The sequence below is a fragment of the Haliotis rufescens genome, unplaced genomic scaffold (assembly GCF_023055435.1).
Source record: "Haliotis rufescens isolate VD_foot unplaced genomic scaffold, xgHalRufe1.0.p SCAF_11, whole genome shotgun sequence".
Taxonomy (NCBI): domain Eukaryota; kingdom Metazoa; phylum Mollusca; class Gastropoda; order Lepetellida; family Haliotidae; genus Haliotis; species Haliotis rufescens.
In genome coordinates, this window is record NW_025963791.1 from 13,414,525 (window position 1) to 13,440,065 (window position 25,541).

Consider the following 25,541-nt stretch of genomic DNA (forward strand, 5'->3'; position numbering starts at 1 on the left):
GTCGCCTCTTACGACACGCATAGTCGCCTTTTACGGCAAGCATGGGTTGCTGAAGAGCTATTCTACCCTGGATCTTCCCGGGTCCCCTAACTCTGGGAATAAGGTGGAGGAGGGTACGCTCAAGGTGCATGGGTGACTGTGTTTGGCAAACATGATTGCTAAGTCTTTTTCAGGGTTCAGTCCTGACCCACACTGAAACAGAGGCAAGTGACACTGTACGACCTGGGCCTCTGTTCAAGCAATTAATGGGTACCCAGTAGGATGAGATGGAAATGCCCCTTATAGTCAGCTTGGGTTGTACATGCACACTAAGCCATTGACATGGGTAATACTGTAAGTCACTGTGCGCATCCTCTGTCATGCAGAGAATGCCTTTATAAATCGCCTGTCATAAAAACGTTTCTCACCCTTATGCATGACATTTGAAACTTGCGGTGTGAACAAGAATGCCACAATTACCCAGGTCAACTGATCGCATAAGTCTTCAAATTACAATGTCATCCTACTAGGTAGCTATCAATTGGGTGTGATGTGTCACCATACTGATGTGTGTGTGTGTGTGTGTGTGTGTGTTTAAATACAGTCCATCAGTGAAAATGGGTACCCGTTAGGATGAGATGGGAATGTGACTTTGAAACATCTAGTGCCTGGACAAGGCAGCATGGGTCGTATACTCCCCAGGGAGCTTGGAATGAAAATTGAGTGCACTCTCATCCATTGACAGGAGTAATAATGGAGGCTTATGCAATATAAGTACACAGGTTATTATGTATTTCAAAACATTCTTGTGAAGGTCCGGGTTAGAATTGATCTTCAGCAACCCATGCTCGCTGTAAGAGGCTACTATCAAGTCAGGTGGTCAGGCTCGCCAACTTAGTTGATGAGTGTCATCATATCCCCATAGCGTGGATTGATGCTCATGTTCTCAATCACTGGATTGTCTGATCCAGACATGATTATTTACAGACTGCCGTCATACAGCTAAAGTGAGTAAGTGAGTTTTGGCTTTACGCTGCTTTTAGCAATATTCCAGCAATATCACGGCGGAAATGGGCTTCACACATTGTACCCATGTCGGGAATCAAACCCGGGTCTTCAGCGTGACGAGCGAACGCTTTAACCACTTGGCTACCCGACCGCCCCTCATACAGCTAGAATATTGCTGAGTGCGGCATTCAAGAGCAAACAAACAATTCAAAGGCACATAAACTATGAATCTTCACACTGGCGGTTTGTTTCAGCATCCATCCTGGAAAGAAATAAACACTTGACTATCTTTCAATGATGTTTATTTTCTCAATATCGGATGAGAACATGGTAAAATATTGCACAATAGTAACAGTTTTAAATTGTACCAGTTTTATGTTAAATCGCTATCACTTACTTTACAAAATGTTTCTCCATCAGCCCAGGTCTCACTTGGATGGACAGAGATAACTTCATCTCCAACATAACTCCTCTGCCTCAGCAGTCACACGCCCTCATTTTGTATCAGTTTACAATATTGTGTACAAAACTGATTTCATTCATCATCAATGTCACAGGTATATATGTATGCACTACTTTTCTCATCACCTGTGCATTCACATGGCCGCTATTTGGTGTAGTAGTAGATGTATGTCTATTTCTTGTAAGGAATTAAATGAGGCTGTTTCGTAACTAGAAGTCGTCAAGTGAGCCCTTATCTGTGCCGAACTTTGTGCAAACTGACCACTGCCTATGGCTCACTTTGCTCATGACAAGTTAGAAACATTGCCATTTGTGTGCAGTAAGCTGCATTCATTGGCCTGAGCACTCCCTCCCTTTCCCTAGAACCAGGCTGTGTATTGATTTGTTGGTTAAAAATAGCAACTACACCACATATTGGCCGTGTGTATTCACATGGGTCAGAAGTAGGGCTGGGACAAGTCCAAATTTACTACCCAGGTACCCACCCCGCTATTATCTGACCCTACCCGGGTACCCACTAGAGGTCTCAAGAGATAGGTCCAAATGTCCGACTGGGAATAGTTTGACCGTAGCCCTCGCAAAATGTATTTAGATACACGTCATGCATAAACTGAAGTTGACTGAAGTTTTATCTTTATTCATAAGTCAAAAGGAATGTGTGCAAAGTAAAAAAAAAATGCAAACATTAGTCACTTATGGTGTAGCCGTAGAGTTCTAGATAATCTTTTGTCATTAAACAATATATCACGTGACTAACCACGGGTCCGGGTAGTCCTGTGGGTCCCCGGGTCCTACTCAGTACCCACCCGACCCGAGTACCCGAGTTACCCATCCCAGCCCTAGTCAGAAGAATGGAATGCATACAAGTCGTGACTTATTGACGATTATATTTTGAATAAGGTGGTTTTTTAACATTTTTAATGTGTCTATCTGGCTTGATTGTTGGATGTACAAAACTTATTTACAACAAGCTTTCTTGAAAGGAATCATTGCTCATTACAAATGTAACAGTGTGTCTACACTTATTAAGGCAATCAAACACAATTTTCTATGATCAAATTCATAAACAAAAAGCAAGCTTCATCTTTAATGAACTGTGATTTAAATGTACTGACTTTTCAAGCATGAAAACATGTGGTCACTCTCTTAAAAAGTATTGTTTTCCTGGAAAACAACATACCATTCATAAACAAACACATTGTCCCTACAACAGAACACACTCACATGTACATATAAACATGATTTACATATCCAATGGCAGTTAGCTTTTCTATCACCATGCTTATCATAAGAAAACAACTAACACTTTCAAACGACAAGCTACTCCTACATAATTCATAATATTTGTTCCTCTTAACGTGTAAGAAAATGTTTACATTATCATACAAGGCTCAACTGAAATAGTCACATGATGAAAGCACAAAATTATCTTCATCACATCAGTCCATCTTGTGGTCAACAAAGCGGGATATCTCCATGGTTATCTCCCTTGCTACTGTACAGAGAGTCCACCTGCATGACAGGACACCACGAACAGACAGCGCCAGTCTTCCTCCAGGTGACTCTTGATCACCTCTTCTCCAAAGCCTTGAACTTCTCCTCTGTAGCATAAATCACAACAATTTAGCAATGTGAGCGTTGAACACTGACAACAAAATCTGTCATGGTTACAACAATGAAGAGGCAACTACTTGAAATTGAGCTTATTCATTAAGAAACAAATTAATTTACTGACAGAATGAAACAAAAATGCAAAAAAGATGTCAATATTGTTAGATGTTTTGCGGGAAAGCAAGGTCTCTTAGCGGGCTCGATATGCTATAATTATTATTTATCATATATGGTTAGTTTTATCAATGTATCATAACCCGATGACATGAGGTAGCCAAGCAGGTATTACGTTCAAGCTCGAAACATCAATGCAATGCCTTCTTTCTCACTAAACACATTGACTAATGTTCCTAATATGCACAGATAGGTTCATGATGTGTTGCCGTGTTTCGGTAGACAGACACCAATGGCTGCCATTATACAATCTTTATTCCAAATGTTTGATATTTACGATAGTAATCTCTATTTATCTTCCCAAACTGGCTTCATGAGGAGAGAGAGTGAATTAAAATTTAACGTCACATCGGCATTATTTCAGCCATTTAGTGACGAGTTCGTGAGGAGATATATCACTTGGGTGAGATGATAATTGCATCACCATGTTTTGCAGACCATGTTGATGTCACCAGGAACCATGATGTCACAATCAAATGACACTGGGTCTTTATAAACGGAAAGTTGGAAGAATAATGTTGGATGAGAATTAGAATGTGTCATTTGATATAAAATACATCAACACTCATTGACAAAAGTGTAAGACTCCTTGGCATGCCGAAGGGTTTTCAACTTTTATCAATTTGTTATCACAGCACACTGAGATGATACAGTCTGTGGAGAGTAACACCAACGTTGGGTTTCTCTTAGACTAACGTGTAGTCTCTGAAATGAACATATTTTACAGTTAAAAACAGTTGTTTATTTATAGTGATAAAATATGATAAAAAGGAGCCCAGACACTCTCTTCATTTTCAGATACTGCAATAATCTAGACTTGCCAACTATTATAGACTTGCATGGGCTGTGTTGGATGTATTTGTTTGAGGGTCTGTATGACAGACTAGGTTTCTCCCTATGGGGAATCAAACCCTTGTCCTGTGAGTGACAAGAGAGAACACTCACCACTGGGCCACCCCATACTCACATCAGAACACAAGACAGAGAGAACGGGGTGTGCTTCAGTAGGGAGTAAGTGGGTTGGGGTGTCCACCACAATATTCCAGCAATATCACGACGGGGGACACCAGAAATGGGTATCACACATTGTATCAATGGGGAGCAACGAACCTGATAGACATGAATTATCTCCCTTGGATAAATGAAATTTGTAATGTTTATTACTTCCAGCTTAACACTGTATCCTGAGAGAGGAATATGTATTTTAAAGTAAAGTGCTTGTGACATTAAACATTCTATTGGAGTTTAATGTAATTGAACATGCGTTATACAAAACTACGTGAATGTGGTCTGTGGTTACCTAGTCTTTTTGAGTACTGGTCCAGGTTGTACGCTGCCTGTTCCAGAGCCACCACACTCTCCTCAATCTCATCCACCTGTTCAAGGTAGGGTTGAAGACTTTTGTCTGCCACAGAAAACATGAAACAGGTATAAAAACATACTGGTAAGCAACAGTAGATTTGTGGACCTGCAAAACAGCTTCAACGAAGGGTAAGGGCAGGGATCCGGAAATCGGTCTGTTCGCCGGACCTGTCTTGTGATTGCAGAATGTCTGATTTGAAAAAGTGCAAAGCGGACATTTTCAAATGTGCCAACCAGATATTTTTGAGAAAGTACTTGATGGACATTACAACGTGAGACCGGACATCATAACAAAGTATATAAATAATAGATTTGCAGCCAGACTGACATGTGTTTTTGTTGTTGATTATTGTATACACGACTTGCAAGGGTGGTCAAGCGCTATCAGTCTACATCATATTATCGTATCCCTTCAGGAATTCAGGTGATAACAAACTTAAATTGGTCAATAAAAATGTGAAATTGGAGATAAAAAATCAGTAGACATGATTTACCATCTCAATGTATTTCCTGTTCTGCTAGCTTTCGTTTCATATACCAAAATCACGATTACCATGTCTGGTTTCCGTCAAACTCAGCCGGAAATAGCAATCACGTGTACACACATTTTCTACCAATCCACTGGTGACAACTTCAAAGGATTGTGATGCAACGATCAGAAGAATTGCATTTGAAACTATCATTTTATCAGAAGTAACATATTCCTTTATTGTTTTATTTTAGTTGCAGCTTTACCACATATATTTAAATTAATAATAACTATAAGAGTAGCACTTTAGAACAGTTGAACAATTTGACTGTCACTGTTGAGACTTCCCACAGACTTGTGAAAACGTAATGTTGAAATATAATATTCAAACTACAACAAATATGACATATAATGAGTCAAAGTGTCCATTCTGTCAACTAAAGCTAATTTCAAGGCATTATTATCGGTGACCTGACTGTGGTTGCTGTAAACAGAGAGTCACTTGACACGATTTCGCCGGAATTAATGTAAACAATATTAAATGAGGTTTTGAATAAAAAAGATTACAAACATGAGTCCATATATACAATGAACACTTTTTATAACCAGATAGTATAATAACAGGATTATATTGCATACTTCAGTACGGATTTGTTGACATGGCACTGACGGTGTTACATGCTCACGGTAGCCTAATGTCTTTAGTTTGCATTGGCGGAAAAAAAAAAAAAATTGTATATGTTAAGGAAAGTGATACTTGATTATATTATTTTATTCATACATGATCATCCATCAGTACTTCATGTTAACCCATCAGACTCACTGTATTGACCATTTTGGACAGTATTTCAGTCATATCACAGCATGTCAGTATAATGTACATAATGTGTACCTGATGTCTGGTGTAAACCCATGAGGATGGAATAGTGTTGACAGATCAAATCTATGAACAGCACTCCCTAGCCCAGTGTATAGTGTTGACAGATCAAATCTATGAACAACACTCCCTAGCCCAGTGTATAGTGTTGACAGATAAAATCTATGGACAGCACTCCCAGGGACATAACTCCTTACACAAAATTCATGTATATTCGATTACCGAGGGATCCATGCCCCTGGCTTTCATTATAAGAAGTGGCCACAAACTGAAAGTAAGAAATGACTGAATATGTTATCCATTCATTTCCCTCAGGCATACTTTGTGTTCAACACAATCAGATATAGTACACCAGGGTTAGAAACTAACAGTTTTTGTCCACTAGTCCTTATAATGATAACATTACTATTGGGCAGTTTTACAGGACTACAGGACTAGTGCCAATTTCTAACGCTGCTCACATTTGTCATTAAGCTCTGTAAGAGAGGAGCCAATGCTGACAGCAATGTTTTTCATTTCTGAGTATTTGCAGATGGTAACTTTGTTCATCTTTTCCAGGAGCTTGTAGTCTTCCACAGTTCCTGCAAGTAGACATAGCCTGACATATACCTGCCACCAAGTAGGAGTCCATAACAACATAATGTTAACACTAGGGCTGCAACGAATACACTATGAGGCGAATATGTTTCATATCACGAATATAGGGTAACGAATATGAATATTAAATCACGAATACAATAACAAGTCAGCAGTTGATTTATTATTTGTTATATATAGTGAAACAATAACATGAAATATTTGACATGGTTTGTTAATTATTAATATATTATACATTCATATACTGCACTTATCCAGGTACTAGTATCTGCTCAAATGCTACAATGACCAGTGACTACAATACTGTCAAATTAAATATTATAAGTGTGGTATTGTCTTTGAAGAAATCTATGCATGTAATATGTTCTTATGGATATTTCACATTTTTGTAAATGCACATGATTGCATATTCATAAATATTTTATTCTTAGTAAGTGGCCACGAATAACAAATTCAATTCATGAATGGATCAGTTTGATTTACCGAATACGTGGGTGAATCGTAACAGGCTTAGTTAACACAGTATTATACAGTGAAAATAAGAAAATATTTTTATTATAGGTGTATATAATTCTCAGAAGATTAATAAATTAGTGCTAAAATCTCTTACCTTCTAATTCCCCTCTGAGATATTCTGCTGTCTTTTGAAATGTCTCCTCGCACAGTTTCACAACATCTGAAGGTGGTACATCTTGGCCATCTTGTACACTCTCTTGCTGCATAACTGCAACACACTTTACACATGTATATCTGTGTCTTAACCTTTACAATATCCATCTCTGTATGAAGCAATCAGCATACATTTCATACTATCTCAATGCATAACAGCTTTTCATTGGGGGTAGGGTGGGGAGAGATTGAACCCTGGCCTTTGGCATGATAAGCAATCACTTTAACCACAAGGCCACCCGATTGCCCATATTTACTCAAGAGTGCCAACACACAACAATATGATGAGAACTTTAGCGACATGTCACTGTCATGGATTGATATTTCTCCAATCTCATTAAAATCAAATCTAAGTTCTCGCTGCCGCTAAACAAAGATCTGAGGACATCCCATTACGGCTCACGTCAGAACGACCTTTCGCAAACCTTGACATCCCACTGAAACGACTAACAAGAAGTCGACATCAGCCAACTAGAAAGCAGCTTTCTCGAGCTCTACGGCACTCCTTTCAACCTGGCGACTTCCATTTTAGACAACGCTTGAAAAAATGTTGACACAGTTCTCGATTAAAGTTTTAAAAACTGAACAAACAAACATTCCGGAATGTCTAATATATGGTTGCGATTGTATGGCAGTGCTTCCCACGTACTGTACAACGCCTCCTCCGTTCAAATGTTTCTCCCAAGGAAGAGAGAGATAGACGATAATTTTAACAGAATCAGTCGTACGGGCCGTAACTGTCGTTCGGAATACCCGTGTTAACGTTTTCTAGGTTGCATGATTAGAAAACACATTCCGACTGTCACTTTCATGATCTGCTAAGCAACGCTCTGATTGGTCGGATGAAAGGTCGTTCTGACGTGACCCCTAATGGGATGACCTCAGATCTTTGTTTAACGGTAGCGAGAACTAAGATCTGATTTTAATTAGATTGACATTTCTCTTTCTTATCAGCCTTAGTTGATTTGATACATACTTGAAAGGTCTTCCCTTCTCTGGTCAAATCCTGATGTTCAAGTCAAGTGTTCACAAAGTGACTAGACCAGGTGCTGTTTAAGTTTTGGCATGTGGTCACAGCATTGACCACTGACCAATTTTTTTTTACCTTGGTACTAAAATAAATGAAAATAAATTACTCGCCAACTCTGACTGGGAGGCACTACTAAACCTAGTGTGAAAACATCACATGTATTAAGTTCTAAGTACCCTTGACATAGTGTCACAGAAAGGCCAAAAGAAGGTAGCGGATTCTTAGGGATTCACATGTCACACGCATGCGCAATTCATTGTTTACTGAATTACACATGCATGTTAATGGGGATTCTAATGACCCGTTAAACAAGCACTGATTACATGTGAAAGCGCCTGTGGTCCAGTGGTAGAGCGTCGGCTGATTAACGCATTAATTAGCAGAGCCTGTGAGCCGGCGAAGCGCGTTCGAGAGCCCCTACAGTGCTAATTGGATCTGGAAAAGTGCGCCCGGTAAAGTGCACTACTCCCAAGTGTTGTGAAATGCTAGGAGACATTGAAGATGACAATGATATTTGCGGACAAAATCGGTGACGTTATGCTGAGGTGCCTGCACCCGGGAAAAAAAACAAAACAGTGTGTAGATGCCGATGGGGATTGTTAATCCGGATAAATGTCACTTGTATGTTTATTCTACAGATTTGACGAATACAAACTGATACCATCGATACTACACGTGATGATTTACCCATACGAAACTGTAGTCCTATTTTTAAAAAACTCAGTTTCTACTTTATCAGCGTCAACCAAACAAAACTAGTCTTCGCCTGCTTGTTTCCGGAAACTCCCAAGGATCAAAACACTGTTGTTGTCATTGCAACGTGGGGACATGTGTCTGTTTAAATGAACAAATCGATCTTATCATCTTTCTGGTCATAAATCAACCCTAAATATCCCATTTACGTTCCCCCACAAAAACTTGTTTTTGGGAGGGGAGGGGTTAATTTGGGGCACTGGTACGAAAATGTATTTGGACTGTTTAACGTCAGCAATATCATTCATTTTAAATAATCATTCAAAAGGAGAAGAAAATAACCAATCAATAAAGATGGAAACTGATCAGTTTTACCTTTCCTCTGGGAAGAACTAGGCGTTTTAACATTTGACGTTTCCCGTGGTTCCTGCTTTTCCGCCATCTTGGATCATTTGACCACCCTACATCATACGCGAATCATTTGTGTACACTTTGGCATTTTGTGGATACTTAGAAATCGTTCTTTCGTCAAAATATAGCTAGGGTTGCTAGGAAAATTTGCTACCAACGTTACAGTGTATAATGATGTGATGTTAATTGTTTATCCCATTTCGTTTTTCTTTATGATTTAAGCGACATTAGCGGAAGTAAACAACAGCCGTTAAAACTGCACGATCACTGATCCACGCACCTGCTGGTTACTGTTAGGCGAGACCGACCACCTACGTCCCGTTACAAGATAGACGTTAGTTGTATATGTGACTGAAACAAAAGTAATGGCATCATATTACGACGAACACGACTGTGAGCCACTAAGAGACGGAGAACGCCCAAACCATCTTCTTCATTTAGCAAGGTATCTTTCTAATGTTGTGCACAACAAACGTTCGAACAGTGTTTCAGAGCAGGTTGCGGCTCGCGGTTAGGTTTCGCTGTATTTGATATATTTGTTTTCGGGTTTGTATGACAGACTAGGTTTCTCCCTATTGGGAATCTAACCCTCGTCCTAAGAGTGACAAGTGACTCTCACCACTGGGCCACCCCATACTCCCATCAGACTGAGTGTTGAAGACTAAGAACTGAACAATTGTAGGAAATGAGATACATATAATGTCAGGTAGGGGATAACCACAGATTGGTCAATGAAAATGTAATAAGCAAAACGTTGTGTTGTAGATATCCTGATATGTGTATAATATTGTGAGAATTAGATTACTAAAATTCCATTACTAGGCTTTGGATTTGTGTCTAAAACCGAATAACTGAAGATCAGATCAGATAAAATCAGATCTTGTGCTCCCCTCCCGTTATGATACCTCCCTGCAAGACGATCTGAGGACACCTCCATTAGAGGTCACATCAGCTTTGAGGCTTCTAATTTCTTGGTATTCAAACCAGCATGCCTCAAGACCGGCTCTGTGGTCTAGTGGATAGAGCGCCTTCCCAGAGAGTGGAAGATCAGTGGGTTGATCCCTGGCCGTGTCATACCAGAAGATGCTTAATGATGGTACTTGTTGTTACCCTGCCTTCAGCTTGCCTTGGTACTTATTGTTACCCTGCCTTCAGCTTGGCATTTAGGGTATAAAACAAGGACTGGTCGGCTTGGAGTCAGTCTATTGTGTCTGAGGGGGTATCCATGGTAAACTGCAGCATGGTGTCTCTGTCAGCTTGCACTATAAAACTAGAATTTGTCTGGACTAGCACAAGCAGCCACACACATGCATACATGCATGTTGCTATATAAATGCAATAATCTTGAACACAATGTCAAAACTCATTTCACCTCTCCTCATCTCTGTATCTAAAAGAAACACAAAGTAGAAATATAAAGCAGCACCATCATAGGATGCAGGCTGAAATGGCATCTCAGCGAAATGTCCCCAATTAATTTTTGCTTATTTTGAAAAACCAAAGTAAAATAACAAATAAGGTGCCGTTTTCGCCTCGTAATAGTAGCCGTTTTCATTTTGGGTGAGGATCTATTTTCACTTGGTTGACGTCTTGCTGAGGTGCAGTTTTAGCTATTACCCCTGTTTTATTGTTGCTATAAATTGGTGTTCTGTTTGTGATTTCATTTGTACAAATTAAATTTTCCAGTTGAAGTGATAAAAAGAGGAAGCCAAATCATTCTAGAAAGCTGACATCTGATTGGCTCCAGAACCTGTGCATCATTCGTTTAGATTGAGCAGTCAAAGTTCGTTTAGGGTTCACATGACGCATCCTTCTATGTCCTCAGATTTTATAGTATCAGAGAAAATGATCTGATTTTAATGAGATTAAGATTCACACCAATTTCAATTTATAGATCTTTGTAGGCGAAAAAGCCTCAGATTTTATAGTATCAGAGAAAATGATCTGATTTTAATGAGATTAAGATTCACACCAATTTCAATTTATAGATCTTTGTAGGCGAAAAAGCTAAAAGACCAGTATTTATTTCAACAGAAAGTATTGTTGAAAAATCTTTACAATTCTGGCTGTGTATAGTTTGGCATATCTGTTTAAACTCCCTCGGAGGTCAACAGATCTGTCAGATTGCATATTTTTCTTCAATCATCCCATGCTTGTCATAAGAGGCGATGAACAGGATCGGGTGGTCAGACTCGCTGACTTGGTTGAATGTTATCATGTCACAGCTGCACAGATGGACGCTCATGATGTCAATCACTGAATAGTCTGGTCGAGTGTCGATAATTTACAGACTGCCATCATATAGCAGGAATATTGCTGAGTGTGGCATTAAACAACAAACTTCATTTTTCTTTGTTAGAAAACATTTAACAGCTGCATCCCTTTTGTTCCAGATTGTTGCTTGACACGGGCTACGCTGCAGATGAGGACTTCAACAGGTGAATACAGTGGTTAATTCCAAACTAATAACTGGAAAATTAGAATTCAGAATTGGGTTTTTAAAGTTCATATTTGCTTAATTTCAGTGGTGTTTTAACATTGTATATCAACATTCCATTCCATGCAGTAATGTTAAAGTAAGCATTAAAGCCTCTTATTCTTTATTGGACAATCGAACTTATTATTACAACATTAAAAACTAGGATTTATCTGCTTATAGTTGTCTTCTGCTTCACTGATAGCAGGACCAATAAATAGATGGAGGCATAAATGCTTAGTTTTACATTATTGTTAAAAATACATCTGAATTTTAGTAATGGAGAAATTACTTGAATTTGTGAGTTTCTCAAGTGATTTCTCCAACTTCTCAATAATTTTGCATAATGACCTGTAGTTGTTTGTGTCAGTTTTATTTGTTTAAATTATGTTCAGAATGGCCAGGTAATTCCTGGATAAAAATCAACTGCAACAATAGTGTGACTACGTAATGTTTAAAGAAAATAAGAACTTAAAACAATCCCAATTTTGAACACGTTTTCCTTCCATGGGATTTAGTTTGGAATCCTAGATAAGTGACTGAACTGGAAATAGTAGGGTTTTCAGAATTCAGTGATGCAAGATGCATCACTATTCACAGCTGACAATACTATACTCGATGTGACTTCCCATGTGGAAATATTTGTTTCTGTATCACTAAGTTTTACAATCAGCTGTCCTGATAGCTAGCTACTTGGGTCTACTTAGTCCACGTCATGAAACCAAGTGACATGATGCCAATCTGAATCGAACCAGGGGCTTTCGGGTAGTCTGGTGGTTAAAGCATTCGTTCGTCACGCTGGAAAACCCGGGTTCGATTCCCGACATGGGTACAATGTGTGAAGCCCATTTCTGGTGTCCCCCGCCGTGATATTGCTGGAATATTGCTAAAAACAGCGTAAAATCAAACTCACTCACTCACTGAATCGAACCAATCAAACAGTCTTTTGGGTGTTCTTTTGAGTAGTATATGTATTGTATCGTGACTCAAGTATTATGATATGTAGCAATATGTGAGGCAAGGATATCGTGACACTAAATAGTAATATTTGGCACAATCAGTAAATGTCTTGATTTAGTTCATGTTTTATTTGTTATAGACTATTTGGAGGAGAGCGAAAAGTTCCACCAGCCGCTAAGAAAGTTGTTGAAAACCTCCCGACTAAAGTTATAGGACCAACGCAAGCAGGTAGATTATTTTTTGGCTCTAATGTGTCCTGTTATTTGTGTTACTTTCAGGTTTCTGTGGTGTTGGAGAATAAGATGCTTAAAACCATTTTCAATAAAAAAAATAACATCAACACAATTTGAACAAATTATGATGTCTACATTAGACATGACATTATTTTCCAAGGACCTTGGATATCAAATGTCATCATAGTGAGTTTTGTTTACAAATCCTTGAATGCGTTTTGAGAGAATAGAAATTTTCAAAATGCAAAGGTTAAATGCTATTTAATACTGGTAACCATAAAAGGATCATATAAAGAAAATCATATTAGAACTTCTTGAATCTCTTGCAATACTGCCAAATTGCATGTTGTAGCACAGAAGTGAGAGGGTATTGTTTTCCAGCAGTATCACAGCCATGGACACTTGAAACATCCCAATTCAGTGTGACAAGTGACAAAAGAAGATGCAATAATGGCACTAAATTCCCCTTTGGTTTTGGTATATAGAAATGTCTGTCAAAAGCTTGGTGGTATTATTTCACTGGTATATACAATATCAGATTAATATCTGTGAGGTATAAACTGTTGAAGAAGGACCATCTTGTGGCGCTCTATCTGGATCTTCACAGATTTACAGGTTGCGAGTAGGTCTACAGCAACCCATGGTTGCCTTAGAGGAGACTATACCTGTTGGAAGAGGCAAGTAATGGGATCGGTTGGCCAGGCTCGCTGAATTTGTTGATGCAGGTCATCATATCCCAATTATTGCTCATATCAGTCACAGGATTGCCTGGTTCAGACTGCCGTCATATAGCTGGAATATTGCAGGTGCAGCACCATTCAGTTTGTTTTCAGCTGTGCAGTATACTAGAATGTTAGGAACGTGGAGGATTTTTGTCCTTTAAAATACACTTTAAAGGAAATACAGCTAAATCTCAGCAGAATTCATTTTCACAGCACTACTAAACTGAACATGGTGCCCATAAGCCAAGAAAAACAAGAAAATATACTACTCAAGAGAAGTTACTGACATGACAGATTAACTGTTGTAATATGAAGAATCATGTGATCCTACTAAACTGAACATGGTGCCCATAAGCCAAGAAAAACAAGAAAATATACTACTCAAGAGAAGTTACTGACATGACAGATTAACTGTTGTAATATGAAGAATCATGTGATCCTTAACTTCTTTGGAGTAGTATATTTTATTTGGCGTTGAAACAGAAACATGAACCACAGGGAAATTATTTTTTTGAATTGTACTAAATTGAATGTCGGTTCAATATGCCTTTAATAACATCCTTTGTCTTTACTGTCAGCTCAGTGTATGAAGTGTTCCGTGTGTCTTGCGGACTTTGACGAAGAGGACGAGACCAAGACATTGCCATGTCAACATCAGTTTCACTCCAAATGCATCATCCCTTGGCTGCAGAGAGTAAGTTTAATATGGGGCTTCATGCTCAATTCTATGACAACTTTGTTTTGAATTGTATTCTGAACTACCCTACCTTTATTTTGAATTGACAATCTTTTAAATGTGTGTGAGACAGTACATTTTGTGTTAAAAACGAAAATGACTAATCTTTGAGTCACAATAGCTATATGTGCTATAGCTATGACGAACTAAACCTTGCTTTTTTCATCATGTTTCTGTGCTGCCCATATATATATATGCACAAACAGTATATAGAAATAAACATTGTTCATATTTAGCACCATACACTTTGCGTAAAGGCTACGATCTGGGGTTGTTGATCTGAATTTCGGAAACCCTTTCATCACATTGGGGATTTTAGTGAAGCAGCATGGATTAACTCTTAAACTGTCAGGATAAAAAACTGAAATGACTTTTGGTGAAATACCCTCGTTTTTTTTTTAGCATGATGCCTTGATTATCCTTTACATAAAATATATCCATGCCTTGTCAGCAGCGGTAACTAAATAAAGTATGGCTGCTAAAATGCCAATTGACACAATAAAGCTTACCGTTTATATGAAATCAACATCATTTATGGATATGGCTAAAGTGCCCAAGACATGGAAGATCCGGGGTAGAATAGGTCTTCAGCAACCCATGCTTGCCGTAAAAGGTGACTGCTTGTCGTAACAGACGACTAACGGACCAGGTAGTCAGGCTCGCTGACTTGGTTGATGCATGTCATCAATCCCAATTGCGTGGATGGATGCTCATGATATTAATCACTGGATTGTCTGGTCCAGAATCGATTATTTACAGACCACCGTCATATAGCTGGAATATTGCTGAGTGCGGCGTTAAACAACAAACCAACCAATCTAAAGTGCCTCAAAAATCTCTGCCATGACCTGGAGGCATGGGCACCTAATCATGTTCAAGATGGTACAGCCAACTATTTTCACTCTCAAACACTGCCCGCCCCCAATCAATATTACCAATGAAACAGACAATATTTTGCAGATACTCAAGTTCTTTATTACAAAATCATGACAGGAATGTGTGTACAAGATCCAACATTAGTTAAGATTTAATTGTAGCCTGACTTTACTGATGGAAACACAATCTTACTTAGTTGAGATGTAGAAAACCATTTCTTTGTTTTAAAATCCCTTTATGATTAACTGACAAATATACACAAAAAAATGACAACTTAACATAATTTGCATTTATGTAATGTGATACCTTCACCAAACTAATATGCTACAATAGAAAATTAATGATATTTTTACATAAATGACAAATTACAAAATAATTATTAAAACAGCTTTGCTTAGTAAAGCATCCTTACTGTATGTTAATGTGCTTGTTATTTCCGACTAGAGTACTCCCTGTGAAGAAAAGCAGTTTTCTTCAAGTAGTGAAGCACAAACGTCATTACTGTATATCAAGTATATCTTAGTTTCTATATTTCCGACTAGAGTACTCACTGTAAAGAAAGCTGAAATTTAATTTCTGAACTCCTTGAAAAGTGCACTGTTTGTTAAATATGAACCTTGGAACATTCCTCTTAACAAATTACAACACAGTACAAACATTTGAGAACAGAATGTCTGTCAATGTTAGATGTGACCCATCACTGCTAGGCTTTACACATTAAAATCTGAATTCAAATTTTGAACAATTTTATAAAGTAGGCACTAAATTTAAAATTTTAAAATTCTGTGATTTTCTTTTGTATTTTCAAACTGTGTAGACCTTCAATCAAAAACCAATCAGTGATGGGTCACAGAGCGAGCTTCTAATCATTTATTTTCAACAGATGTGTTTATTATCACATGCTGCCCTTGTGTTGCAGGTTAATTCCTGCCCTGTGTGTCGACATGAACTGCCGACAGATGACCCCGATTATGAGGAATACAGGAAGCACAAGGTAAGAGTGGGTTTGGTTCTGTGGGACTTTCCCAACTTCCAGAGCTTGAGCTTATCAACCAGCTCGAAGCGATCGTCTTGTTGCTACATTGCGCATTCAGATGTAAGGAGCGCTGCTCAATTTGTTCTCCATAGGCGATTGCCCGGAGTCTGGCATGTATATGTAGCTTGTTGGCTCTATACTTCTGTGGAGACATGTCCTTGACCACATACCACAAGTTAATTTCACACAGCGTAGTCAGCTGTTGACATTCAAGAAACTATCTAGAGCCACTGACAATTACCTTGCTTAAGATTAAATATGGAATGAACCTTTAATCTCATCATTAATAATACAACTGGCACAGTAATATGTTTTTCAATAATTACATTCAGTTATCATTTTTACAATACAGTGGCTAATGAAAGCAAACAAGATTATTCTTATTATTATCATAGTCATCAAATGATTAAATTTGCCATCAATGTGTAAGTGTTCTGAGAATTCAAATTACTGTTAAGAGATGCAGAACACCTTAAAATGAATTAGCATGTCATCGTCGGCTGCAGCTTGCAGCAGGCGGACGGGCAGGTCTGTGGTGTGTCTGGATGATGACGTCTATGAGCCAGACAACACAGTCAGTCCACATGGTTGGTTTTCCACAATCTCACTGGTAGGCCAGGCTTACTCTTCATGGTTGATACTTGACACATTCTCGTCAACCTTCAGCTTTGAAGTGAACAATAGCTCACTCTACAATCAAGAGTAGAAACATATTGATGCAATGCATACGCTTCCCTTAGTAACCTAGAAAATACTTTGTAATAAAACAAACATCAATAGACATACACAACAATAAGTTCTAGCACACTGGACAGTACCAGACAATAAATTATGGTTCAACAGCATGAAATATTAACAAGCAACATATTAGAACAATGGCTTTATTCTATTCATGTCAATGCCAACTGTTAGGAACAACAGGAAATAAACCAGCTGAGGTCTCTCCCGGGGTGCTTCTCTTGACCCTTCTTGTGAACACCAATCATGATACCAGACACTCTTTCATTCCAGGCCCGAGCCAAGCAACGTGAATATGAGCTGGAATCTTTACACAACTCCATGTTTGGATGATGCAACATGTTCATACTGTGATTAATCAAGAATAGTGACATGAAGTGGATACATCAAAGTGGGATGGACAATCCATTTCTGGAATATTCCTGCCTCTGAACCAATTTGAAAATGTGAAGTGGATCTGCACCAAATTCCATCATACCGACCATGGTAATGCCAAAAGAGCTTTATGATCCAATTTCACCATATTAGACCCATCTTTGTGTAATAAAGACTTTTTGCCTTCAAAAGTTGTTTTCATTTTATTAGCAAAACATAATCCAGGAAGACTGAATCAACAAGCCAGTGCAAAGTGGCATCAAATTTAGTACTTCATGTGGATCTTAACAATGCACTGAAGCTAGTACACCAATTTGCAAATGAAATCTCTACACATCATTTCCTTTCATTTATTACGATCGAACTTTCAATCAAAGATCAACATTTCATGTATCATCAATATGCATGGCTTGTCTTCACATGATCACACCATGCCATCTGCATATCCTCCTCTACTGACCAGTTATCATATCTCCATTCTATTATGAAAAGTACCCATAAGCCACTTCAGATTAGTAAGTGATATAATCTCCATCTTAATTACCGGGTAGCCACAGATTTTTCAAGCTCATTTGCAAAAAAAACCAAACTAATCAAAATGATGCTCCTGGGTTACACATGGATCTTCTCTTGATATTTTTTGAGTGACGGCACTATTAACAATGAATTTCACTGAGTGAAATTTTATGTCTGAGACAGTATGCAAAAAGACAGGTCATATCACCACTGTTTTACAAAATGAACTAAAGTGTCATGTCACTGGACCGCTATTTTCAGTTGTAACATTCCAAACTGAATAAAACGAGAGTCATCAGAGGATGACAAATTCCCCCCGGCCCCAACAAGTTCGAAAGAGCAAATCACCTGAAGTCCAAGTTGATGAGAGAATTTCTAATCTGTCTGTCCACATACAAGAGTAGTTTTGGGGCTATAAAGACAATACTATGGAATTGGAATTGGGATTCAGAACTTTGTATTTCTATGTCAGTCAAAATCAAACTTGTTGCCATGGAAACAGACATATCGTAATTCTAAAAATCCCTAAATAGCAAAAGGCACCAGTTGATAACCTGGTCTTTGTGTGTGCAGTTTCAAGAAAGAATACCTTTTAGTTTTAGATATAAGGTCCAGACAAACACACCACTATGTACAGAGTCAAAGTCAAACTTGTTGCCATGGAAACAGGAAAAATTATTTTTTGTTAAAATTCCTAAATAGCAAAATGAACTACTTCAGCCCTTGGTTAATACATGTACCAAGTTTGGATGAAAATTCTGTCAGTTTTCAAGTTGTGCTACAGAAACGACACCTACCCCCACCCTTTTGAGACTAAGTCCAAATTGTTTCAATAGAAATCAAGAATTAAAAATATAAAAAAATAATATTAAAAAAATAGCAAAAGGCACCACTTCAGCATGTGTCTGATACATCTTTCAAGTTCGGATCAAATATACTGAATGGTTTTCGAATTCTGCCCAAGAAACGATCCCAATCCCCAATGGAGTCTATGTCAAACTTTTTTCCATAAAATTTCTAAAAAATATAAATTCGAAAAATCCCAAATTATCAAAAGGCACCACTTCAGTATGTGACTGATAGATTTGCCAAGTTTCGATCAAATACACTGAATTGTTTTCGAGTTCTGCCCTGGAAAAGGAAATGATTACTGACGGACAGACATGGCTGATCGCTAGATCCCCCCACATTATATGCCAGGGGGTAGCAAAGCTATGATGGCCAAATGATCTAGGATAAGCACAACAAAATGGATTATGAAGAATGCAATTCAATTTTCTTTAAGTGAGTGAGGTTTTACGCCGCTTTTAGCAATATTCCAGCATATCACGGCGGTGACACCACAAATGGGCTTCACACGTTGTACCCATGTCTTCGGCGTGATGAGCGAAAGCTTCAACCACTAGGCTACCCGACAGCCCCTTTTTTCTTCAAAGAATTACAAATTTGAATAAATTTTTGGCTAAATAGCAGCCTAACATACCATTTTTACTGTAAAAAGCACTTGGGGCAGTCAGACAATTGACAAACAGACCATACATGAATTAAATATCAGATCAGGTGGAAGAGAACAACCTTGAGCAATAATGGGTAAAGAGAAAAACTGACTGAAAAACTGACTGAAAAACTGTTGATATACTAGAGTTTTATCATTATAGTAGCATTTGCATCGTAACCGGACAGGGATTTTTAAAAAAAATATTTAATGTATGGGACACTTGCCTTATCAGTCAGGTGCACTGAAAATCGTTTAGAAAATTGCTACGGATAATTGGGCATGTACTTGTCAAAACCTGGGCTAATTATTTACCAGTGTACTTTACATGAGAGTTCCAGGGTGGGCTGAAAACAGTTGATTTATAGAAGAGCAAGCAGGTTTTTGTGAGGGGCATAGTCTGGGACTATTTTCATTTTGCATTATCTGGTTCAATTGACCGAGGACATATATCATATGCAGCTCTTAGGCGTTTGAGCATGAGTGGGGTGAGACATGGTTATAGCCTTACACAAGGCTGTAAGGCTCAAATGTACTGAATTTACCAGGCAATGTGTGTTGCTGTTAAGTATGGTACGGATTATCGATAATCAATTTCAAACTTCACATTTCACAAAGTAATTCTGATTCATGTATTCATATATGGTATATAATAATCAAATCTTATGTTTCCTAAGTTTCAGTTCTAGTTTGGTCTGGGGCTTCTAAGAAGCCAGGCTATTAGAGTTCATTTGTACTTTAATAGCCTGGCTTCTCAAACGCCGGACCAGTTCATTTGTACTTTATATTCTCTTATTAATCTAATAAACAACAAAGTTATAAAAAAGTTCACTAGTTCATGTAGTGAAAAGAAGACACTGTCTTGGTTAATAAATCGTTTGTAGTTGTTCTGGACTGATAGATCGAGTGTAGAAACATTGTATTCAGAGATTCTCTTGTTCTTGCCTTGTAGTGGAAAAATCGTTAAATATTGCAGAAAGATGAAGGGTTTGCTTTTTGAATATAAATATATTTTTTGTTTATGAATTTGTCTCATGGTCCATGGTCAAATAAAACCGTCTGCTTTAGGGAATTTTTTAAAATCAACATTTGCATTTATAATACCCATCCCATTCTATTGTATAATGCACAAGACAATTACTGTCATGTAAACTTGTCCAAGTAACAGGTGCTTACAAAGCTTGATTGACATTAGTCTCATTGTTGGTCAGAATGGAGCTTATTAGGGTGCTAAATACAGCAAATATGGTAACTGGGATTATGTCATTAGGAGAAAACAGTTTTTAAATCATACAAAGAAAATTAAAGTGTTTTTGGCAAACTTTCTTAAATTACTAAGTTTTCAAAAGTTGAATATACTTTCAGTGCATCTTAGTTTTGTTTGGAGATAAAAACTCACTAATATCAGGTAGAAAACTTAACATCCCCTGGTAGTAACATGGAAATTGAGCATCTATCTACATTCATCTGTGATACATAATGTTGTCTGATGTAGTTCTCTTCCTCAAGCTGCCATAAGTATCTGGTAAAATGGCATCGCATCCAGTTTGGAAACATGAGCTTCCAGAAAATTATAAAACCTAAAGCACATTTTCTATATTTTGAGTTACGAATTATTTTTTTATCTGACCACAAGTGACCATGACCTTTTACGAATGTAATCTGGTCGAGATACCAAAAAGCTCACATGTGTCATTTTTCATCACATCATAAATAAAGTTATAATGTGCAGGCTTTCAACACCTAATTAACATTGACCATCCTTTGATTAAGTTTCAAATTCCCACCATAAATGTCTATTGTGTACCTTTTTATGTCTCATACCAAGTGTCCTTGACCTTAAATGGCAAAGGTAGGTATATCAGGTATGATTTTTGCTAAATACTGCACTCAGCAATATTCCAGCTATACGACGGCAGTCTGTAAATAATTAAGTCTGGAACAGACAATCCAGTGATTGACATAATGAGCAATGATCCATGCCATTGTGACATGACATGCATCGACCAAGTCAGCAAGCCTTACCACCAGATCCTGTTGGTGGCCTATTACAAGCATGGCTTGCTGAAGCCCTAGTCTCGGCTCTTCAGTGTTATCAGGTATAAAGTCTCCAATATACATCAAATGTGTGCGGTTAAGAAAGCATCTTGCACCTTTTAAGAAGCCACAATAACACAAAACCAGTCTTAGAAGCACTCAAGTTCATGTAAAGTAATCCAGATGGTCTTGTTTGCAGAAATACATCTAGAACATGTGCAGCAAAGTATTACTGTTTGTTATTCCAAATGACAAAATGGAATGTTAAATGAAATGTGTATGATGAAATGATTGTGCAAGGTTATATGCATACTCTTCACTAAACCAGCTGTAGACTGTAAAATAATGACAATGAACTGCTTCTACAAAGCCAGCAAACTGTAGCATTGGAGATGCCTTCTGGCTATTGATAATGGATTATATCTTTCCAACATATGTCAGATGACATTTTAAAGTGTACGAACAACCAGTTAGTAGAACATGTATCGTATTCTACGTAATAAGCGCCCACGTCGAGATTTGCCAATATATTGGCTAGTAAACAATCTCAATTAGCGACCCTGCCTTCCCCTATTCGCGTATAATACGCACTTTTGTGTTATATGCACCCTTTATTTTTGGGAATTAAATTCTGGAAAAATATATGTGGTACATTAACATTTCAGGCTGTCAGCATAAACCATGAAATTAACGATCCTTCAACTGTTTTTTTTCCACCAAAATAATATTCTAATAAGAGCCCTGGGTGCTTATTACGTCGAATACGGCAGTCCAGAGAAAAACTTCCTTTCTGTGACATGGACAACAGATACACCTTAAGTTTCGCTTACTTGAACCTTTGGTCATAGCAAGCTAAAAAAGAAATTCTGGTATCTTAACACTAATTTCAAGCATGAACTCATCGAGCATTGTTTGGTAATGCTTGAAAATCTGTGAATGAGCCATAAGTTGTGTTTTTGTTTCAGCTAAGGTTTTGCTTTATGTTGCTTGTGCACAAGATGCATGCAAAAGGTACGTGAAAACTCCCAAGTTCAACATGTTGGTAATGTTGCTTTGTTCCTTGTGTCAGGGTTTCCAAAAGTTAATTTATAAATTTTACAAAGATCATGGCGATCCAACTTCAGCATTTAATACTTTATCAGAAATTGTTCGTTTATTTTAATTAACTAGTGGAAACCCCATAAACCATTACACATGCAGGATTAAGTCCAATAAATCACATCTGCTCATAAACATTGTGTGAAAGTCCGTCTGAAAAGCGCAGAGGCCGAATGTCCATGAATGAAGTCATCTGCACCTGTCCCGAGTCCATTTCGACACGAAGCAAGTCTATGGAAGAAAACTGCAGTAACTACTGGATCTTTAATTTTGACAGCATCTATAAATCCACATGCTTTTTCTTCAGAGGAAGTTTACTGCAGTAGACCAAGTTTGCAAACTGCTCTCCTGTTGTAAAACATTTCCCAGTCGTCGATTGGAAAAGATGTGGATACTCATCAAGAGCCTGTAGAATCCCATATACAAGAAAAAAAGATTAACTACTCTGACCCTAGACACGAGAGGGAGTCAGGATACCACCCATACATAGCTGAGGTCTTACGTAGCTTGGATAACTTAGAGAAAGCAGCTCAGATGAGAAACCACGTTAGTTTTACCAGACAGGGAGCAGTCTTTGTCAATTAACATATCACAAAACTACTTTTTAAAATTGAGTTTTTGTTTATTTGTGATGACATGTAAAATCTATTCACATACATGGAATGAGAAAAAAAATAATCAAGGCCATGACAATTGGTGATAATGAAATAAAAAGCTTGAATGACTGTCTTATGATACACACGAGCACGATGACATCTTTGCAGACTGAAGAGACCCTGTGAAAGAGATAAAAGACTGCTTTTACTTTTACTTCATATTGGTCAAACGGTCAATTTTCAAAATGGATTTTGAACGTCGTGAGCTGCTAAATCTAGGTGCATTCTCTAAAATTTTGATCATTTTTGAAGACATCATGTACATTGTCAAATGAAGTTAGAGCCAAATGTCAACAACTAGGACTTCTCTAGAGACCTACCATGAATTTTACTTTGATGCGGCTTATGATCGGTTGTATGGGTGGTAGCCCCCACCCCCTCTCTTTGGTGCCTTTCCATAGTTACTCTGCTGGCCTGATAAAGAAACAGAGGGTATTGAGTTGCTTACAAGAAGTGTTACCAACTTGGGAGTTGAAAACCAGAGGAGCATGCACTCTATGACATAGAAACTGAAAAAATGTGCCACAGAACAAAAGCAACAAAAAGTGCATAAACTGTCAAACAACCAAAACACCTTTCCAGACTGGGCATTTCGAAGTTCCAAAAAGATTCAAACTGACGTGTCAATGCCCATCAGAGTTTTCACTGGACCTTGTGAATACATCAAGTGCACATCTACTGTCCCATTCACTACCATGCAAGTGACACTACAAGATGTAAACCCTGTGTAGTATAGATGTAGAGAGAGGTGAGTGTTCCTCGTACACCGATCCACCAACACAAAAGTGACAAAACACCACATGACAACTACAGTTGATCATTCAATGTCTACACTGTACACAACCTGTCGAGGGGAAAAATAACAAAAAAATGAATACATAACACAACCTGGCTCCTAGATGTGTTAGATGTTTCTACAAACAAGCAAGGGGTTTTAGAGAAGCATCCCCGGGATCCATCATGGAACTGAGGATTGAGACAGTGCACGTGCCTGGCTGGCTATCAACACAGCAGTCAAACAATCGAGCATGTCTCCTCCTAACCTACAACCAGTCAGCAGTCAACTCACCTTGGTCCTGGTTATAGCCCCAGCCTCCGTAATCATAACCTTCAAAATTACAGAAAACTAGCATTACTACCAAGGTGCAGATAACCTTAACAACACTAATTCCTCAGTGTGGCAGAATACATTCAAAATTGTAGTGCATATGGATGCAAATAATTCACATTCAACCAAAATTCATATAATCCACATGAACAATTGGTGTATGTGAGGATGTAACATGTCTGTAATGAAGGTGTGTCATATGCAGGGGTTAATATTTGTTTTGCATGTATTAGTCATGACTGTAGATTTCACAGGAAAGATAATCCATTAAGTTCAATATTTCCCCAACTCCACTAAGCAGTATTAGTTGTATCCTGACAGGTACATATTGCCATTGTCTAAAAGCACACTAACATGCCATGATACCATGCCTATTCCTTATAATTTCACTCATGACCTCCACCATGTAGCCAGACAAAATTCAGATGGGCATTGAACTTTCCACACACAAAAAATAATCCAGAATTCTGTAGATTCAACAATTCGAAGTGGCACTTAATGTTAAGCTGCAAACCAAACAAATTCTCCTATTAAATAATTGAACTTTAACATTATTTCATGATTAACATGAAGTTAAAATTTCTCTAGGTAACGTTTCTCAAATTAAAATCAAAGTTGCAAAAACAGGGCTACCAGATTGATGGCATGGATTCCGTCAGATCATTGGACACGTTGCTTCAAATAAAGCTGAGATTAGACTTACCACCGTATCCTCCATATCCACCATATTGATCATATCCTCCCCATGGGCCATATCCCTGGTTGTAATCATATCCCTGGTAACCACCATAGCCACCGTATCCTCCATAGCCACTACCATAGCCACTACCGTAGTAGTTATTGTAGTTGTTGTAGTTCTGATTGTAGGCCTGATGCCAGCCTTGTCCCCAGCCACCTGAAGATTCAATGCAATCATGAAGGAAGGAATCAAATGACAGGACTCGTAGTTGGCACCATATTAACTGTCTGAGCAGCTTTACTTTAAAAATTATTGCTTTCACGTTGAAGTTTTTCACTTTATCGACCAAAGAAAAACCCAACTTTGTTTAAGCAAGTAACAAGGACTTTTCAATAAACACCATACGAGCCCCTACAAGATCAGGTTATTTACAAGAAGATCCATAACATTTTCAAAAT

General features: G+C 38.0%; 2 protein-coding genes across 2 annotated transcripts in view; one reads left to right on the forward strand and one right to left on the reverse strand.

The window, feature by feature from the left end:
- Nucleotides 1-1,272: 1,272 nt before the first annotated feature.
- LOC124141180 (heterogeneous nuclear ribonucleoprotein D-like) overlaps nt 1,273-25,541 on the reverse strand; it is a 32,730-nt gene continuing 8,461 nt past the window's right edge. Inside the window, exons 7-14 of the mRNA XM_046509117.2 lie at nt 25,108-25,299; nt 24,366-24,404; nt 23,643-23,710; nt 9,307-9,379; nt 7,150-7,263; nt 6,404-6,523; nt 4,535-4,639; nt 1,273-3,050 (exon numbers count right to left, since the gene is read on the reverse strand). Of these exons, the coding sequence (XP_046365073.1) occupies nt 3,019-3,050; nt 4,535-4,639; nt 6,404-6,523; nt 7,150-7,263; nt 9,307-9,379; nt 23,643-23,710; nt 24,366-24,404; nt 25,108-25,299 (743 nt within the window). The 3' untranslated portion in view covers nt 1,273-3,018. The remainder of the gene's footprint in view (nt 3,051-4,534; nt 4,640-6,403; nt 6,524-7,149; nt 7,264-9,306; nt 9,380-23,642; nt 23,711-24,365; nt 24,405-25,107; nt 25,300-25,541) is intronic.
- Nucleotides 9,554-17,685, forward strand: LOC124141118 (E3 ubiquitin-protein ligase RNF181-like). The gene is made up of 6 exons (XM_046509016.2): nt 9,554-9,787; nt 11,736-11,780; nt 12,918-13,006; nt 14,312-14,427; nt 16,265-16,339; nt 17,393-17,685. Exons 1-6 carry the CDS (start codon nt 9,708-9,710, stop codon nt 17,450-17,452), a joined length of 465 nt encoding a protein of 154 aa, XP_046364972.2. The 5' UTR covers nt 9,554-9,707; the 3' UTR covers nt 17,453-17,685.

Bases quoted from the DNA above. Each gene is read 5' to 3' on its own strand.
- LOC124141118 (XM_046509016.2), top strand. From the start codon at position 9,708: ATGGCATCATATTACGACGAACACGACTGTGAGCCACTAAGAGACGGA. The intron at 11,781-12,917 runs GTGAATACAGTG...TATTTGTTATAG, and splicing joins GCAGATGAGGACTTCAACAG to ACTATTTGGAGGAGAGCGAA. The intron at 16,340-17,392 runs GTAAGAGTGGGT...CTTTCATTCCAG, and splicing joins AGGAATACAGGAAGCACAAG to GCCCGAGCCAAGCAACGTGA.